Raw genomic sequence first — 20,114 nt, 5'->3', positions numbered from 1 at the left:
AGAACCCTTTTTTTCTCAACTACTTAGCACTCTCACCACAAATTTTCTACTTCCTCATTAGTAATGGCTATTTTGCTCCAGTTATATCCTCCGTAAAGCTAAAAGTAATTTTACCTTTTGTTGCATGATTTGAGAATTACATTGTAGTAGACTTTATAGTGATGATTTCTTATTTTTAATTTTTTGCTGTTTGAGTTACCTTGGATCTCTCTGAAATAGGCAAGACATGAAGTATTTTCTTATTCTTGGCCACAAAGAGCAATGTCTGCATGCTTAATAACTTATACTTTCTGTAAAAGTCCATGAAGATTAATTCTAAAGAAAAACACAGTATTTGGAGGTTGCATTAACTGTGCAGTGTCTTGGCCTGCAAGAAGGATTTATGACAAATGGAAATATAATTGATTGAAAGCAAAAAATGCTTTGTGATCAAATTGAAATTCCACAGCTCATGCAGAAGCTCAGCTGCATTACAAGGTGGTTTGTGCAGCTGCCTTTTTTCAGATTTCACTTTTCCATTAGCCAGTACCTGAAGTGAGACTACCTTAAAAAAGACTCTCCTAATTTCTTTTCCATCAAGAGTTTCTGCAAAAGGTGCTGCCTCAACAAATTAGGACATCTTTTTAAAAAATGTAATGTATTATTGTTTAACAGCCTTTTTTTCTTTTTTTAAAGCTACTTGCCATTTTTAAAGTGGCTATTATTAACCATTCCATTAAAAACAAAACAAATCCTTCCTTCAAAATACAGTGTTGCTATCCATTAGCAAAGCTGCATAATGCACAAGAGAGAAAGATTAAGTACTAAATCTTGTTCAATTGCTATAAAAAACTACTGGTACTTAGATAGGGTAAAGGTACATGCTGATACTGTGCTTTCAAATGTATTTGGAAACATGATCATGAGAGAAGCAGCAGTCACTTTGCATTTAGGCTGATGCCTCTTTCACTAAAGTTCCAACACAGGCTGCTGAACCAAAAACAAGACTTTGCAGTTCAATTTTCATCTTTTTCATGAATAGGTGTATATACAAACCACCTTTCCATCTACAGCATCCAGTTTACATAGGCAGAAATGAGAATGTGAGTTTTCGATGCATCATTCACACACATTTCCAGCACAGTACATCTTGGCCTCAAAAACAAATGTTTTGGGTTTGTTGTTTCCAAAAACTCACTCAAAATGTCTCTAAGTGCCTTCACACACCTACAGTGAGGATACAAACACAGGTCTAGCCCCATGATTACTTAGCTTCTTCATCACTTAACTCAAATATCCACTAGAATTCCACAGTGAGGAAGCACCAAGACAGCAGGAATAACAGAAGGAGTAACACAACATGCCTGGAGAGCTTTGGTTGCCCTATCCCAAATTATTCTTACTTTATCACCTGAATTGATAACAGGTGGTAGTGCACAAACAAAGACTGTTTAAGCTTGTCACCTGGGTTTAATCTAGATTTGGATCCAAGCACAGGTCAGACACTCAATGCTTTTTAAAGCATTAATACATTACCTGCAGCTTTGCACATCCACTTATTTAAAGGTGAGTTTGAAAGACTGATGTAAGAGGACTGATTTTCAGATAGCAGAAATTATTATTATAATAAAAACCTGCAAGTCAACTCACATCAGACACCCAGAAGAGATCTCAACAGGCTCTGGATGGGCTGGGTGACCTGGGAGATGGATGTGCACAAGGCTGGTGTGTGTAGCATCCCTGAGGCAGCAGTGCCACCTGGATCCCATTCCATGTCACCATGGGGGTGCTCCTCTTGCCACAGGGAGTCCCAAGCCAGGTTACACACATGCACTCAGCAGATTTGGCAGTGCTGAATGCAAACCATGGCACCACAGCACCCAAGTACCATTGCAGGATTTGCTGAGCTGTGGAATTCAGAACCAAGACTCTAGATTTCTACACACAGTTTTTATTTCTCTGGGTTTTACATTTTGTAAAGCCAAAATCACTGCCAGTAATTTAGCACCATAAAACTGTACGTGTGAACACATACACTCTCCATATATACAAAATACTTTTCCTTACCTTGTCAGGCAAGGTAGAGAAAGATACTGACACACAACTGCTCTAGCCCACAGCAAAGTGCAGTGGATGGAAATAGACCCTACAGCTTATTCTTCCTAGTCATCACTAAGGATGGGTTTGGGAAGAAATCCCAGGTATCCTCAATCTGCCTTCCTTCCCACTATTAACAAACCACAGTAATCTCAGGTCTGACTGAAGACTTTGTTGGATTTGGAGTATGTTTTGAGGAACATTTGGCTTTCTCAGCGGCACAGACAAAAGGAGGTGAAAATGAGGCAGTTTGAATGCTTGTCCTCAGCTATAAGCACCCACCTTATGACTCTCAAGTCCAGCAAAAACTCTGTTTCTGTTGGTACATTGATATTTACTCCTGTATATTCCAAGTTAACCATAATGCTGCTGCCTGCTTTATCATCAATTAAAGTCCCAAAATGCAAAAAATAAAAAACAAAACCATGACATACTTGCACACAACACTGCTTAAATTCAAAAGATAAGGTGCTTTTCCCCCCTTAGGCCTGTGTTGGGGGGGGAAAAAACACAAGTTCCTGCAGGCAGAGGGTCAGAGCCTGGCGAGCCAGCAACACCCACTGCTTTCTAGCACATTGTTTGAGCTCTGAAGCCTCTTGGCTGTAGCACATGGCACAGCCTTTATGCTTGATCATTAAATAAAACGACCTGTCAACACTGTACCCTGACAGCTCTGTAAGAAAAAGGATTTGAAAGGCACATCTTGGGCAGGAAGGATGCATCCAAGAACACCAGCAGCACTGCTATGTACTTCAGAGAGCAGACACTGTTTCATCCAGCATCTCTAGAGCTTCAAAGAGAGGACCTGCTTCATCTCTACAGCAGTGAAATTCCAGGTATTAAGCAACATTCCCTTCTTTTACAAGTCTGAACATGATTAGATTCCAGGACTTCTTGTTCATCTTCTGTCTTAAATATCAATACTAACACTATTTGTGGCTATCACTGAACAGTGATTGCCTGCTTATTGTTTAAGTAACTTCAGACTTCCAGATATAGGATTTCTAAGTTTACCAGGAAAAACAAGTCTGTTTCAAAATACTCTTCAAATTACTCAGGGCTCAATGTTAGAGATAATTATTCTTCTAAATTTACTTATGTGTACAAAATACAGGCCAAAACACATTTACTCCTCTGAAGACAGAGGAGTAAACCTGCAATATTCAGGTAACTGAGAAAAGCAGAAGGGATGCAAAATGCTAAAAACTACACATTTGTCTGTTGTGGTAGAGTGCAAAATAAATTAAAACAGTTTCATCCTTCCTCCAGTCTCTACTGGACACTTACACTGGGTGGACTGAAGTGTCTAGTCCTAAGCTATACATGAATAGAGGAAGATGCAGCCCCATGGACTTCAAAAACCAGAGAATTCTTGGGTTGGGTTTATGTAAAAAGAGACAGATAGAAAGAGCTGTTGAAAAACAAAGGATTTTCAATTTAAGTTTACTATTCTGATTGGAAATGGAAGTGGAACAAATGTTGATTTCTTTCTAACTTCCATAGCAACCCACTCACACTGAAGTTATGTGACTCAGAAGCTGTTTTCTTTAAATGCAGCCATATGGCTTTTAAACACTCTTGGTTCTATGCCCAGATACACAATCATTATTTCTTCATTTTATTGTCCTGATAGACTCCAAGTACCCAAAATTTATAATTAATATGAATTTTACTCAAATTAATCAGAAATTATATTTCTCAGGCTCCTGCAAGGCATGCCCAAAGGGCTCTACTTTTTACTTTAGAAAAATAAAGTGTTAACAGAAGCCCATATCAAAATTACAGATATGTCCAGAAACCTAGGTTTTGCAATTTTTATATAACCTTTGTATGCAATTATGCCAAAAAATTTGTTCCTTGTTTGTAATTTACTACTTCATTGCCATTAAAAGTTCACATTTCTCAAGTGAAGGTTCAAGCAATGCACAGCAGTTGCTGCAAATGTATGCTCAAAAGTCTACATTACACTTCCATCAGAGTACAAAGTCTACAAAGACTGAAACACAGCCAGTTTTATTATACTAGACATGCTTAGAGGTACTTAATATTCAAAAGCTGCATTACAACTTCAAGTTATTTAAAAATCAAGGCAAAATAACATGATCATGGTCCATAATCCTTTTCCTAATTTTAGGAAGACATTTTGCATTCTAGACTGTTTTGTCATAGTAGTTTCATTTTTTTACAAATGGGTAGTTATTGGGTAGTTACAATTTGGTAATTATCAGAAAATAGATACACATGACATGATACACATGACATGACATGATACTACATGACTGAAGGTCAGCTCACAGATCAAGAGTATCTTGTTATCACAGAGGATTTAGAACCACATAAAGAATATTTCACAGCACAGGTCCCCTCACACCACCCACTTTGAAAACAAACTCTTTCAAGATGTATCTGTGTTTCTTTCCAATGCCATTAACCACTATTTCATAAAACTGAAAAATTTACCATACCCATAACATTTTAGCACAATACCACAAAATAGCCAGTCTTCAAATGTATCATCTGTTTTTCCAGTTCAATGACAACAATGTCATAATGGACACTTGAGAAAAGCAACACCTTTTTGTACAAATACAACTTATATCACAGAAAAGCTGGCAACTACCTGCAAAACACTCATGACACTTTCCTGCTCAAGTCCTACACATGCTGCCAGGTTGGCTTTTAGGATCTGTGGAGGCAACACACAGAAATGCCACAGAAGTTTCCAGCAGAACTGCAATGCACAGTTTACATCCAATTCCTGCCTCTAACACTGCACCAAGCAAGAGTGAACACCATGATCCTTCCAAACAGCCAAGAACTCTTTCTGCAGCCCAAAAATGCCGGTGGAAATGGACCTAGCACAGGTTGCACACACTGACCAGCATCACGTTTGCAGCCAGGGACTGGAGTAATAGAGAACAGAGGGGCTCCAGCAAAAAACATTCAGCATTTTCCTCACTTGAGGAGTAAATTCAGGTTGTGGAAATCTCAGCCTACATGAAACATCTATGTCCTGAGTGCCTGATAAAGGAATTCCTCAAAAAGGAATGCCTATCCACTTCCTGTTAATTTCAGCACCTCAAAATGACATTTTTCCCCTTTCCCAGTTTGACCCAACACAAACATCTTTTATTCTAAACACATATTAAAAAGTACAAAGCCTGGTTTTTCCTCTCTTGTTAGCAGCTCTCAGATCAGAAATATGCAATAATGCTTCATTTTTCTAAACTGAAAACCTTACCAAGACATTTTCTTTTGCCTGTCTGCTTCCCTACAGCTGTTATTATGCACCACCATCAGTGAGTGAGACAGGAAAACAAACAGGGAAATTATTTATAGCATGGCCACAAAAGCCTTTCTGAATATTGCTGCTATCACAGCCAAACAACACAAAGTATCCATGTCTATAATCCCTTAAACAGCTACTTCTCCACACCTAGAGAGCCAACAACAGACACAAAGGGAAGATTCTTTTCAAGGCACACTTCAATCACTGAGCACATGAAAACAGATTCTGGTTATTCCCAAAGGCATCAAGACATCATTTTTTCAAACAGAATTAGACTTCTCAGCTGAAGTCCTTCTGATTTTTAGATCCCTTTTTCTTGTCAGCTGTTCACACAAGTTCAGCCCTTGATCACACAGCCTTCTTTCTCTAACCAGTGCCATGCAATGCCATGCCAATAGCAAATTGCAGTAGAAAATCTTCACTTACCTTGCCCTTGTCCACTGATCTGGTGACCCCACAGCATGGGAATTACTGCCAATATCCAGTGCATCTTCCCTGCTACTCTGCCACTTCCTTGTCCTCCAGCCATTGCATTATTGGATGCTACACAAAGAAATATTATTGAATGCTTTCGTTATAACTCTTGGGAAATATACCTTGGGGTGAAGGAAAGCAAAAAGCTCCCATAAATTTCCTCAGTACACATCTATAACTCTACTTTAATAAATACTCACTGGCAAAAATGCTTTTTCATTCAGAACCTCCCTGACTGTTTGCTCAACACTGTCACCTCATAGGCCACTATAAAATCAAAATAAGCTGCTTTGAAAATGCTTGAACTTCCCTTTCATACAGAAAGCCTGAGCTTCACAAAAAAAACCCCAAAAACAGATCCAGCCAGGCTTAAAAGACCTGAACAAGAAGCAGTTCCCTGAGTCTCTTAGAAGTCTTATTGTATAGCATAGAAAATTTCCTGAGGCAAAGTCCCTCAATTAACTTGAAAATGATTTTTTAAATTTTTTTTTTTTAATTTTGGGTTTTAAAACATTGAGATGTGTCAGCAGTTGCTTCTCATTGTGGGCTTTTAGGGACCAACTGTATCTTCCAGTCACCACATTTTTCATAATTTAGCATTATTTGGGTTGGAAAGAGTTTTAAAGCTCATCTCTTTCCAGCCCTCTGCCATGGGCAGGGACACCTCCCACTATCCCAGGGCACTCAGAGCTCCATCCAGCCTGGCCTTGGACATTTCCAGGGAATAGGCATACACAGCTTCTCTGGGCATGATCACTGGCATTGGCAACATTTACCCATTTATTATTCCACACCACACCTCCTCTTATAGCACTCTGACTCAGATCTGCTCCTTCAGAAGATCTGTTTAATCAAACACTGATTTGACAGAACTGTACCAATTACACAGGACTGGCTGGAAAAAATAGAATTTCATTTCTAGTCTAAAGCATAGGCAGCTATTACAGAAATTGTTATATGAATATTTGGGAAATTTATCCAACATGTGGGAAATCTTGCAGCAATAAGTAGTTTTTAAAAAGGGGGTATTTTAAAAGCTTCTTTTGTTTTTTCCTATAAAGAGCTCTAAATTTTTTGTGAGCAGAACAATTTAAAAAATTAAAACAATTTGGAAAAAAATCCAAGAAAAACACTAAACTAACAGAAGGGTATATTTACACATTGGCTGATTAAGAATACTTTTACTATTGGTATTGCAGTAATTTTTATTTTTAAAAAAGCTATTTTCCAAACTCATGGATGCAGCACCCATCCATAACAAAAGGTTCAATTGAAACTATAATCCATAATTCTCAATTCTGATCTATAATCTCCTGTTTTAAGATGCAGAAAAACATCTCTGCAGCTTAAAACCCCAGGACTATTTACAGAATAAGAACCTAAGGAAGACTAGAAAAGCAGGCATGTTGAACACTACACTTCATTTTCTCCCTCTCTCACCTGCCCCCACCTATGGAGTGGTGGGTGGTGAGCTTCCCCCCCTACTCTTGCAGGGGAAGCTCCTGCAAGAGGGGATTTTGGTTGACTGGTTAAAGGGAAGGGTAATTTTTCCTGTTTGTTGTGACCCTCAGACTTTCACTTTTGCATTTACTCAGTGCTCATAACCACCTGTCCTGATCACAAAGTATCTGCCCATGCACCTCCTCTAGCTACTCAGAACAAAAATTGTCTTTTGCTTCCAAACTGGTTGTGGGAGGTAACCCTTTTGCACAGAGGAACCCCCCCATTGTTACAAACACCTTGATTTTCCTGTCAAGAGCTTGCTTGAGGCCCCCTAGAACTGCTGTTGTTTCAGCAAAACAGTGCCCTCCCCAGCCAGCACACACAGCTCCTCTCTGTCCTCTCTCAGACAGAGGGAGGGAAGAGAGAAAGGGATGCTAAAAAGCTTTGTTTGTTTTGGCCTTGGCTTTTTTTGGACTATTTAACCCCCACAGGGAAGGAGAAGCAAACAACTGAAAATGGGAATTCCAAAGCAAAAATGTAGAACAATACAAATAAATGTCCTAAAATATATGCACATTAGCACTGCAAGGTCAAAGAAACAGTTTTGTAAAATCAGTATCTTGAAAAAGAGATGTTCTGCTTCATGAATATTCTTTCCTCAAACTAACAGACACATTCTTGATGCTCAGCCAAAGCAAACAGATGGTATTCAATTAGTTATTTACCTACTTTACAATTAATTAAAATGTCCAAGATAATTTTTGTTTTGACTGTGTCTACAGAACGCTAGAGTTCCACAAAAAGCTGGCATTTGCATCTCCAGCCCTGCTAGCTGCAATATAAATATTACAGCTCAGACAGCATTAAGATACCAAAAGGCTTTTTCCAAGGGCACATAGGGATAGAGCAATGGCTTCAGACTGTAAGAGAGGAGGTTGAGATGAGATATTGGGAATTAATTCTTCACTTTGAGGCTTGTGAGGGCCTGGCACAGGTTTCCCAGAGAAGCTGTGGCTGCCCCATCCCTGGGAGTATTCAAGGCCAGGTTGGATGGGGCTCTGAGCAACCTGGTCTGATGGAAGGTGTCCCCACCCATGGCACAGAGATGTTGGAACCAAATGAACTTTAAGGTCTCTTCCAACACAAATCATTGTGTGATTACATCAGAACCTCACCAGGAAATGTTTGACTTTTAGAAAAGCTTTTTTGGCTTGAAAGTCCATAACTAGTAGACAGAGAAAAACAGCCACCTTAGTAGAAGGAACACTAGACACTGTGCCCACAGTATTCCAGTTAAGAACAAAAGAAGCAAAAACTGTAAGGTTTTATTTTGGATCCAAGAGCCACTTTCTTCACAACACAGGAACCATCCCTAAAAGCAAGAGAGGCAAGAGGGACTGCAGGGACTGGGTGAAAGCTGCACACTTCACAACAGCAGAAAACTCCAAAGAGAGGGAGGGAATCTAAGCCTTAAAGATATTCTTTCTGTCATATTTCTTGTCTTCTATGAGATAATTTGTGGAGGGAAAGAAGCAAAGAACAGCAACTGAAGAATATGTAATGGAAAGTTTCAAACTAGAGCTTCCATTTCCCAATGAAAATTCAACAGGAAGCTTTCATTATAGAAGCAGAAAACAGCCTCAGATTCAAATCCATTAATCCCCTCTGACTCCTGAGTCTCACTTTTCACACAGGTGCAGGCAAACAGGTTTATCTCAGACAAACACATTTTTAAATTAAAGAACACCTCTCCTAACAGAGAGTACATTACAGTAAGAAAGCTTAACTAGCAAGTCTGTAATTAACCTTTACAGCATCTGGGTTTACACTAGTGCTGCTTCAGTCCCTCAAGTACAGGAATAAAATGACCAAGGACAGAAGCAAGCCATAAGAATCTCAAATCAATAGGAACAGCAGGTGCAACAGGTCTAGAGAGACAGAAGGCAGGGAAAAAAGTCCTCTTTTTTCATCCTTCCTTTACTTAGCTTGTAAAGAGGTGAACAGAAATTACAATTATACAAAAATAATTTTTAAAGCTAGTTTTTGTTGTTGCAAGGCCTACTGAAGGAAAGCCAAGAGATACACAAATCACATCCTCTCAAAGGCACAAAAAAACTTATTAATTACTCTAACTTCAGAGAATAATCTGTTTTTATATTACCCTCTAAAGCTACTACAAGAGAAGAAAATATACACTTAACTAAAACAGAAATAAAAAATTACCTGCAAATCTTTCTTCACCCTACTCCTTCTAAACCAACAATTCTCCCTACACAAGTAGAAAAAAGCCCAGCTCCTCTCCCACACCCTTTATAGCCCCTCCAAACAGGAGTCAGCTGAATTAAATTACATCTTGACCTTAATGCAGCTGTGCTCACACATATCCTGCACTAAAGCACACATGGGGAAAAAATAATAAAACAGCTACTACTGCTCTCTATTTTACTCTTTTCTCCTCTAAACCTGCATTGTATAGCTCTAACCTATAAATAGCCATGAGACTCACCAGCTTCACAGCCAAGAGAAAATGGAAAGAAGACCTTCTTCACATTTATTGACAATTAACAGCAACTAATTTAGAGTGAACCAGGTGCAGTCAGTTGGCAGGAAATCAGGGAACATGGATAAATTTGATGTATAAAGGACTTGAACAAAGTCTAAAGTTTGTTTTAGATGAGACTTCTGCTGAAGTAGTGTTGGCATGAAAAGCTGGGAGGCTTTCAGCTGCATTTCCAGAGATTTGTTGCCATCTAAATGGCACAATCCATTAAAATCTATAGGCTTTGCACAATTTGATTTGTGGGTGGCAACAACTTTCATGTATTTTGCTTTCTTTCTGTTACTGCCTGGATTATTTTATAGGCTTTTGTCTTGCTTGAATCACTGAGTATATCAACTATGTAGACTCAAGTATCCTTTTTAGTATAATTAATGTATAAGTTTCTCTACAAAGCTATATATTTTAAAAATATTTATTCTATGCAAGCATACACTTCATAAATCTTTAGCAAATGACAAAAAAAAACATGCCAGCTTCCTGGCAAATCATGGCAATGTCACTTGGCTCATAAAAGTGGAAGTTACCATTGCAGATGAAATAGAATTTAGCCACTTAACTACATTTAATGAACAGTTTTCCTCTCCACACAGCACCTATGAAATATCAGGTATATAGAGTAGGAAGGGATAAATGGCTTGTCTAACCATTGTTAATACAGCCAGCCTCACATATCAGCTGGATCTCCCTGAAAGGGCAGCATGATACAGGATTTTTAGCAGCTACAGTAAATGTTTCAAATTCTGTAGTCAGGCAAAGGAAAAAAAAAAAAGGGGGGGGGGAATCAAACCCCAAAATACTGATAAAAGATCACCAAAACCACAAAATATCCTATAATTATTTTTAATGTTGATGTCTAATAAATGTGCAAGGACAGACTAAATGTTTTCTAATACAGATTATAAAGCAGATGCATTTTTACATCCCCAAGACAAGACTCTGACCTTCCTTGTGTTGTCATCTTATTGCAGGGGTCCCATACTGTTGTCTCCTATCACAAAAGTTCCATACCTTCTTGGTGTTTCCCATGGGCATCTCCTCAGAGCACTGACTCTTTCTCCTTCACAAAGCAACCAAGTGACTCCAGTTCCCTTCTCAAGGCCACCCCACTCTTTTATAGCACTCTTCTTCTCACTGGTTACAGCTGTGGCCTGGTAAAGTCAGGCCTATTCCTAATCTTTGATAATTGGCCCAGCTGCAACTCCTTAGGGGTGAGATTACTTTCTACACTATCTTTATTTTCTTATATTCTATGCCCCTACATCCTTGCATGTACACAAGTCCATGGTATCAGCAGGTCTGTTTATATCCAGGGAACTGAAATCAGAACCTGGTCTGATGCATTTAAAATAATTGGATTTATCACTGATTTCTAACTCAGCCTGTTACAAAGACTGTATTTTTAACCTCATTTCTGTTAGTGCATTACCAAAGCCATTATGAATACAAAGTCCCTCAGAGGGCCATCTGTGGAACCAGATACTATCTGATGAGGACCTCCCTGCAATATCAGGATTGTTTTGCCTGTTTAAATCCAGATGCAATACAAGAGCAGCAAAACAAGGTCCATACCACACCAGAAGTTTCCAGTGCTGCCCTCGCTGGGCCAAAGCTCTCCTGCTCCTCACTCCAAGCTGCCAGACACCATCTTTGTGCACAGAAGGTGAACAGCCATGAGCTGAACAGATAATCTGGGACATCTGCCAGCCTGAAGGCAGCCATGGCTCAACTGAGATGGCAAATCCATTGCTGGAACACAGATTCTTGTGACATCAGAACAGGGGCCTCTGCAAATCATGGAATCACAGAACCTTAGAAGACTTTGAGTTTGAAGGGCCTGAAATGGGCAGGTGTACTCAGAGCCCCATCCAACCTGGCCTTGAACACTTCCAGGGGTGTGGCAGCCAGAGCTTTTTCTGTGCCAGTGCCTCACCAACCTCACAGCAAAGAATTTCTTCCTAATATCTGATCTAAACCCAGTGTCTGTCATTTTAACAACATTCCCCCTTGTCCTGTCACTCCAGGCCTTTGTAAGGGGAGCCCATCTTTCCTGTGGACTCCCCTCAGGCACTGGAAGGCCCCAATTAGGTCACCCCAAGGCCTTCTCTTTTCCAGGCTGAGCAATCCCAGTTCTCCCAGCCTTTCCTCCCAGCAGAGCTGCTCCATCCCTGGGATCCCCTTGGTGCCTGCTCTGGCCTGGCTCCAGCAGGTCCCTGTCCTTGCTGTGCTGGAGCCCAGAGCTGATGCAGCCCTGCAGGTGGGGTCTCAGCAGAGGGGGCAGAGGGGCAGAATCCCCTCCCTGCCCTGCTGCCCACGGGGCTCTGGATGAGCCCAGCACACGGGGGGCTCTGGGCTCCCCATGGCCAGGGCATGGCCAGCCTCTCACCCACCAGCACCCCCAGGTCCTCCTCCCAGGGCTGCTCTGGCTCTGCTCATGCCCGGCCTGCATTGGTGCTGGGGCTGCCCTGACCCAGGTGCAGCAGCTTGGACTTGGTCTGTCAAACCTCATGAGATTCCCAAGGGTCACCTCTTGATCTTGTCCAGGTCCCTCTGGATGGCATCCCATCCTTCAGGTGTGTCACCCACACCCCTCACATCGGTGCCATCTGCAAAACCTGCTGTGGGAGCACTCAATCCACTCTCTGTGTCACTGGTGTCTTCTTCAGTTCAGCACACCTGCCTGAAACTCCTGTGGTGTAATTACAAACTTTCCAAAACATATTTAGTAAGAGTGATTCGGAACATCTGATAGCAATTATTGATTACTCAGTAATGTACTAAATCATTATCACTAACTTATAATCAGGTTTGCTTTCAGAACCTTTCAAAGTTTAAGTAACTATTGATTCTTTCATAGTCTCTGATTAAAATTTAAAGTGAAAAATGTAGGAGTTGCAATATTTTTTAAGATTGAACTTTTTTAACATCAGATTAATGTTATAAAGAAAGCAACATATGTACTCTTAGGAGTAATAAAAATTACCTAAAGACATACTGTATCTCTGAATTAATTATTCCTGAATGAAGGCAAACATGTTTTAAGCTGGGCCTTACAAAGATAGTTTTTTCAATTCTTTTTTGTATAGACACTTAGTAATTTCACTTTTCTGAAACACTATGAACCTTCAAAGCAATTTCATTAAGACTTAAAAAGGTTTTGTTTCCCAAAATGTAAAAAAAAAAACCAACCAAAAAACCCAAAAACTTTTTTGCAACAGAAAGTTTAAATATTGTATGACTTTAGCTTTTAAGATTTTTCATCCAGTTGTTCAGATGATAGGCTCTGATACAGGAATTGGCTGTATCACTATAGATGACAGAAGATGGTTGTGGAAACTCCCACCAATTTACTTCCCAAATGATTAGATTAGAACATGTCCATGCTATGACTGAGGAATATCTGTGGGCTGCACTGGTCAATCTCACTAGATTTGTGTAACTTTTGTGACAATCCTAAAAGATGAATATCAGCTACATTCAGTTGACACAGATATTTTAGCCTTTAAGTCATTCTGATTCACAAAAGAGAACAAAGGAGTAAATAAAATTGTGACTAATCAACCTAAGTTCCCTAATTACAACCACTCATACCTTCTGCTTTTGCATTAACATATCAAAATCAACAGAGTTGACTTTTGTTCCATAAAACCATTTGTTTTGGTTTTCTTTGCTATCTCATACGCTGAGAAGTAAACTTCCAATGCATTAAGAAATTTCAGGTAACTGGCTCTGTCATTACAGATGAAGGATGAGGAAAAAGTGAGTAGGAGAGTAATACATTTTTCACAAAGTATTGGATCCCATTAACAAGTCAATGATGTTTTAAAGTGAGAAAATGTGAGGACCAAAAGTTTTCAAGTTACTGAGTGATAATAATGGGGTTATCTATTGTGCATCCATCACCCTGAAGTACCTGACACATATTTTGGACTGTTTTCATGCATTTTCTTTATGATGATTAATAGTGGCTTTGTACCCTCTGAAATAGCAGCCCATCACAAAGAGAAAGGTGTACTAAATTAAATTCAGATGATAACTATTTTGATCTCAAACACATGTGGAGCATAATATTGAAAGATTAGAACAAAACCAAAACAAACAAACAAACAAAAAATAAAACAAAAAAAAAAAAAACCCTGTGAGAAACACTCATGTTTAAAGTGAGGATCCATAACAAACAAATAGCAGAGAAAAAGGAGCAGGAGCATAACAGACTGCTTAAACATCTGCACTTCTCTGAAGCATTCATTATTCTAATCTCTTTTCCCCACTCTACATTTACATTAGAAAATGGTGAGGTTTAAGATGTATTTTCTTCTGTTACACTTTAAAGGAGAAAGAGGGGCACTACTTTAGATAACTAAATTTCCATAAAAAAGGAATAAATAAAAGAAGTTGTGTACCACTTGCCCACCTTTCATCTCCTGGACATGCTGCTGTAGTCTGGTTTGTCTCTAACACACCTCAGAAGCCCACAGAAGTTGATTAACTTTATTTTTCTTCTGGGATTTTAAACATTTTTGATAAAGCACCTCTTCACTTTTTTTTTTAGTGGATGGGGAAGGAAAATTATAATAGAGACATTCCACCAGTGCCTTTTGGTCTGGTGAGGCTGGAAGCAAGACTTCCAAGCTCCCTAAGGTGACCAAAGCAACATGAAGACTTTTCAGTGCAAGTGTGCTTGTGCTGACACATTTCAGCCTGCTGCTCTGAAGAATGAAGGCAGATACTATGGCTCAGCAAACAAGCTCTAACCCAAATTTTCTCTTTTCAGTGCTGGAATTTAGCGGGGGAATTTTCAAGGTGAGCCCTTTGCTCTGACTGGACAAGAAAAAACAAGGGGGAAAAAAAAATCCCTGCCTCCATCAGAAGAGAGAGTATGATGACTATAGGAGTGTCAAATGTATATTTAATGACTGGAAACAACTCTGGAATATCTGGATGCCTCACACACAAACAGAAATGCTGAATTTGCTGGAATTTGCTCAGGACCCGTGCAGTCCCGTGTTCTCAAGGGAGTGCAGAAGCGCCACCACGTTCCAGCTCCCCCAACATGGGAGCACAGCTGCAGAAATCAATAATTCAGTTTTTACAGCAGCCAACAGTCTTGCAAGTCTTCATGGAGAGCAACTAAGGCATGAGAGACGCCAGGCTGACCTGGGGATCTGCTCAGGTGCGTACAAGCAGGTGGTAAAGTCTGAATAGGTTCAAAGCCTGACACCTCTCCTAACCATCTACAAATGAGTAAGTCCTAGTTGTGCTATTTCATATGCACAAGATTTCCAAATTATTTGCTTTGGTCCCTACTGGCTTCTTTTTTTTTTTTGTTTTTTCTTTTCTTTTTTTCTTTTGTACAGTTACAGATGCTTGTAATGTTGTACAGGAATTTTTAGAATAACTAAATTAGCTGGAGGTTGACCTATTGACTACATTCCAGTGAATGTATTTCATCAACTAGTATAGCTAAGAAATCTGATCATTATTTAATAAGTTATTAAATTACAGAGTTGTCTATATACTACACATTTTTACATTATTACCACTAACAAGGAACACTGGCACAGTTGTTCTTGTAAATCCCCCCTGCCTGACCTAAGCTAATTTTGATGGACTTGAAAAAAAAAAAAACAAAACAAGTCAGGGTAGAATAACTGTGAAGAATGGGAAAAGTCAAAGAATCACCTAATTTTTTGAGTGGGAGTATACCAACAGAGATGGAAGCAGTTGGTTAGGGCTTTTTTTTCCTGTTGAATATGCAGAATCCAAGTAGGCATAAATCCCAGGGGAATAAAACAGTCCATCTTCCCCCCATACAAGCAATCATACCTTCATATGTTCAGAGAGTGCATAATTTACCAAAAAAGTTTTTGAGAGTAGTCTAGCAGTTTCTAATATTTATTGGAATTCTGCTTACATCTCTTTTAAAGGATCTCTCCAGAGTTTAGCTGTTTGGGCTTCTATAAGATAAAAAGCACAGTGGCTAATAAATTTTAAAATCCTCAAGAAATTCTTTGAGTAACTTTCCTATGCATAAAAACATTGCATCTTGTGATTTTTAAGACCTGATCCATGAGAGCTAGAAACTTCTACCTTTAAGGGCAGACACCCATCCTCTGTGTCTGAAGAAGTCTTTATTCTGACCAAGCTTCCTGAGAATCTGCCACCTTAAAACCATTGTTCATTCAATATTTTATAACTCTGATTCTAGGCTCTAAGTGTACTTCTCTGACAGAAACTTCTTGTTTGCAAGGTGAAGAGGGAAGGAAATGCTTCTGCAGCCATTAGTTTGGATTTATTACTTTGGGAGTTTTGTCTTCTGTTTAAAAAGAAAAACTAGCATTGTTGGAGGCCCTGGGTTTTGAAAAGAAGTGAAGCTACTTGACAAATCATGGTTGAAAACGGGTTAGAAAAGAAGAAAACATTCTACTGTGAAAATCAACATAGTATTTAATATTGTTTTTCCCACAGCCAAGGACATGCTACCTTCCAGAAGCCCAGTTATGACTCCCAGTCAAACCCCATGAAGTTGTGAGGTGCAAGGTAGAGCTGATGAAGAAATTCTGCTGATTGAGAAGCAGACCAGCAGATAAAAGAAAAATCAATGCCTGAGCATCAGTACAGTGTAATAAAAGCAATATCTCATTTTGACACCTTGACTGAGGGGATTTTTTGGACAAAGACTGCCATTATTTTTCCACTTTCACCAGAGTTTAACCCCTGATGCCATGTTATGATTTCTCTGACTCCTGCCTCAGCTCCAATTGCAGCCACAGAGCTTGTTTCTCTCTTTCATAAAGGCTGCCAAGACTTTTCTCTCCCTCAGAGCAAGCTAAACATGCACTAGGAGGAGATCAGAGACCAGATATTGTGATACTCAGATAAAGGTATTTGGGCTCCAGGGATTTTATTCCCTCCAAAAGGTGAAGACTGCTTTGTCCTTCTCACAAAATATTTCATCAGCAGAGACTTCATAGGTGGCCATTTGTTGTTGCTTATAACTTCTAGCTGACCTTGTAACAGGTTCTCTACATTCAATGTTTAAAGACAAAGCCCTGGAGCTGAAGGCACTCCTGAGTTTTTTTTCATTGAGCTGAACCATGAATCAAGATTTAATCTGATGCCAATTCCCCACATTCATTAAGATCAGTTATTCCACAGAAAAACCCAAATATTCCAAGGGAATTGGTGTCAGATAAACTGTCTCTCCAGATAACCAACAAAGAAAAGCACCACTTCAAAACACTCTTTAAATAGATGACTTGGCTTTCAGCTTTGTAGGCGTGTTAAGAGATTTCAATTGCTACTTGTGAAAAAGCCTGGTGACGTCTCACTGTTGGGAAACTTAATTTTAGCACAAACAAGAAGTCAAGGAGGGAGAAAGGAAGGTAATAACACCCACCTAGTACTTGAACCTGCACAAAAATTTGCATTGGAAACATCAATCCTGCTAAATTTCAGTAAAAACATATCAAGAAGTGGCTTTCATCCATAATGGTATTTCTTTTCCTTATTGTTTCTTTAAGAAATAGGATTGGTGGGATTCTTTTCATGTTTATTCTAATGTTTACAACCTACCTAATTTAGGAATTTTGGGATAAAGGGACTTGCAGTATAAGCATATATACTTATACTGTTTTCTGTTGATTTTGAGAACTCTACTTGACATCAGAACAGATATTTTTTAATTCATTCTGAAGCCAGAGTAAAATGTGCAACAGAAATTCATAACTATTCAGAGAAACAGAACACCATAACTGCACTGTAAGAACTCCAGTAGCTCAAGAAACATACAGATCACATGGCAGTCCTCTGCACACAGGCAAAGGTCATTTGAGAGAGGAAAGACACATATTTACACCCAATTTCTACATATTAACTGAAAAGAAATTTTCCATCTGGTGTTCTGAGTTTTCCACAATGGTACAAAGGTTATTAATGCTACCAAGAATGTCAGCTGAATGTCCACTGTAACTGTGAGTTACAGCAACAGCCTGGTGAATATCCTGTGCCCATATTAATCACTCTCATTTAATTAATCATTCAATCATTTCTCTGACTGACACTGCTGATGGAGCCTTGGATGGGAAGATGCAGGTAAACACCTCCTACTTGCACCAGATTTGAGCTGCAGCAGAGAGCACCTATTTCTCACCACCCAGCAGGAGACATGAGGCAAGGGAATGAATACTTTTCACAATTTTGCCTCTGTGCTTCTGGCTTACAGCAGTGTAATGACGAGAAACAACCACCTATGTTCTTGCTATATCCAGCTGTATGAAAAAATGCCAGAGAAATGGTGAAATGTGTACCAGGTATGAAGTACCTGAAATGTAACAAGTAACATGTAACTCCAAAACTAGTTCCCATCATTAATTTCTGGTACATTAGGAATAAAATATGGTTGGTTTTCCACAAGTATTTTAATTCATGGAGTATATGTTATGTAGGTTAAATCTGAAATAAGTAACCCAGTATCAATAGCTTTAAATAGGAGGCTGTACCTTTGGCTAGAAGGATAATTACTTCCCTGGATTTACAGCTGGTACCCAGCCTATTCTTGACCCAAGATTTAAAAAAAAAAAAAGTTAGAGCCTATTTTTGCAATCCTATAGGCCTATGTTGGGACCCATCTTAAGCATTAGGATTCCTTTTTGACCATAAATGTTTTATCTACACACATAGGTATATGGTGGATATATTTCCATTTATCCAAACTTAAGAAAAGAAAAAAAAAAAAAAAGGCTCCTGAGTTGGTTGCACACAGCTTAAATTCGTCAGGTTGGGTTTCCTTTGGTGCAACATGTCTGTACTGGAGTGTCATCACACTCATTTGCATTTGTATTACTTCTCCCAAAGCTAATTACAACTATCTTTCTTGCCTAACTTTTTTCTTATTATTAACTTCAGCCAAATTCAATATATTATGCTAGCTCCAAATTAATGGAGGAAGTGTGCAATTTCCAAATTTCCAATTTACATACTGCACTCTAATACCTTTTATGAGCTGCTTGGTATATTGTGGTCTATAATTTGAAATAGCTGGCATTTTGATGCATTAAATTGTAGGTAAAAGAGGATGAATGAGCAAAACTCCAACACTCTTTCTTCATGCCAGCACTATTGACTCCTCCCTTAGCTTTGCCATTAGGATTCCAAGGGATGCCCAGCACAATCCCAGCTCGAAGCACGAGGGGTTATCCCTGCTGCCCTTGGGCTCCGCGCCCTCAGAGCCCACCGACCTCTCCAGCTTTCCCACCTCCAGCCCCGGCCAAACTTGGGGAAGTTACCTGGGCGGCGGGAGGCACCAGCCGAGGGAGCAGAGGGTTCCCGGGGGGCGGTGCGGGGCCGGGGCGGCCGCTCTCGGGGATGCTCCGAAGGGGGAGGATGCTCCCAAGGGGGAGGATGCTCCCAAGGGGGAGGATGCTCCGCCGCGCCCACCCCCATCCCCAGGGTGAGCCCCGGCCCGGCTCGGGCTGTGCTGGGGATAAACCGCAAGATTCCAGCCCCATCCCCTTTTTTCATCTCTCAGCTCCTGCCCTCTCCCCTCTTACCTGGAAACGCGGTCCCGGGAGATGCGGGGGGCGCCCGAAGTTTGCCGGGGAGGGCGGGGGCAGATCCCGCTGGAACTGAAGCCCAGTGCGGGGTGCGCGGTCCGCAGCGAGCACAGCCCAGGCGGAGCAGGCTGACTTGCTCTGCTAAAGGGGGTGAAAAAAAAAGAAGGGGAGCGGATGGAGAGCGAGAGGAAGGCCCCCGTTCCTACGGGCTCCGCAGCCGAAGGGAGGAGTTAGTTTAATGAGGGAAACGTGCCCGAGTGGGCGCACGGCCGGGCGGGGCGCGAAAGTTGCGGCGCTCCCGAGCTCCAGCACCGCGGACAGCGGCGCCGGCCCGGGCTCCCGGCAGCCGCACATGGGGAGAAACCCCGCCTGCCGAATCGCTGATGGAAAACCCGGCAAGCTGTTCCAACCGTAAATTTTTATCACCCTTTGAAGATGGCATGCTATCCCTCCTGGGAATATGCCAAGCGGTTCCTGCCAGCACTCTCTGAAAATAGGGATCACGTCATGAGAGCCTGAAGCATCACTGATATCCCCCCCAATACACACAAATTATACTTTATTGTATGCATTCTGACTATTTATTGTATGCATTCTGACAGATTAGTGATCCACTACCACTGGCTGGTAAATATTATTAACCTTATTCTGCAGCTGAGGACATTGGGACAGAGAGGTTATGATTGATGTTTCATACATAGAGCCAGATCCCTGTATGAAT

At 40.3% G+C, this 20,114-nt stretch overlaps 1 protein-coding gene across 3 annotated transcripts in view; it reads right to left on the bottom strand.

Moving 5' to 3' along the window:
* Positions 1-19,766, bottom strand: part of ROBO2 (roundabout guidance receptor 2) — a 1,036,281-nt gene extending 1,016,515 nt beyond the window's left edge. The window contains exons 1-2 of one of the 3 annotated variants that reach the window (XM_071433684.1): positions 19,391-19,766; positions 5,792-5,908 (exon numbers count right to left, since the gene is read on the bottom strand). In XM_071433684.1, the coding sequence (XP_071289785.1) occupies positions 5,792-5,894 (103 nt within the window). In that variant the 5' untranslated portion in view covers positions 5,895-5,908; positions 19,391-19,766. Of the gene's footprint in view, positions 1-5,791; positions 5,909-6,039; positions 6,162-19,126; positions 19,218-19,390 lie in introns of those variants that run through there. The other 2 variants (XM_071433685.1, XM_071433686.1) reach the window with 2 other exon arrangements.
* Positions 19,767-20,114: the final 348 nt, after the last annotated feature.

This window comes from Agelaius tricolor, unplaced genomic scaffold (assembly GCF_023055355.1).
Source record: "Agelaius tricolor isolate 1412-34295 unplaced genomic scaffold, bAgeTri1.0.p SCAF_9, whole genome shotgun sequence".
Lineage (NCBI taxonomy): Eukaryota > Metazoa > Chordata > Aves > Passeriformes > Icteridae > Agelaius > Agelaius tricolor.
Note: the sequence above shows the minus strand (reverse complement) of the source record. Positions and strands in the feature narration are given on the sequence as shown.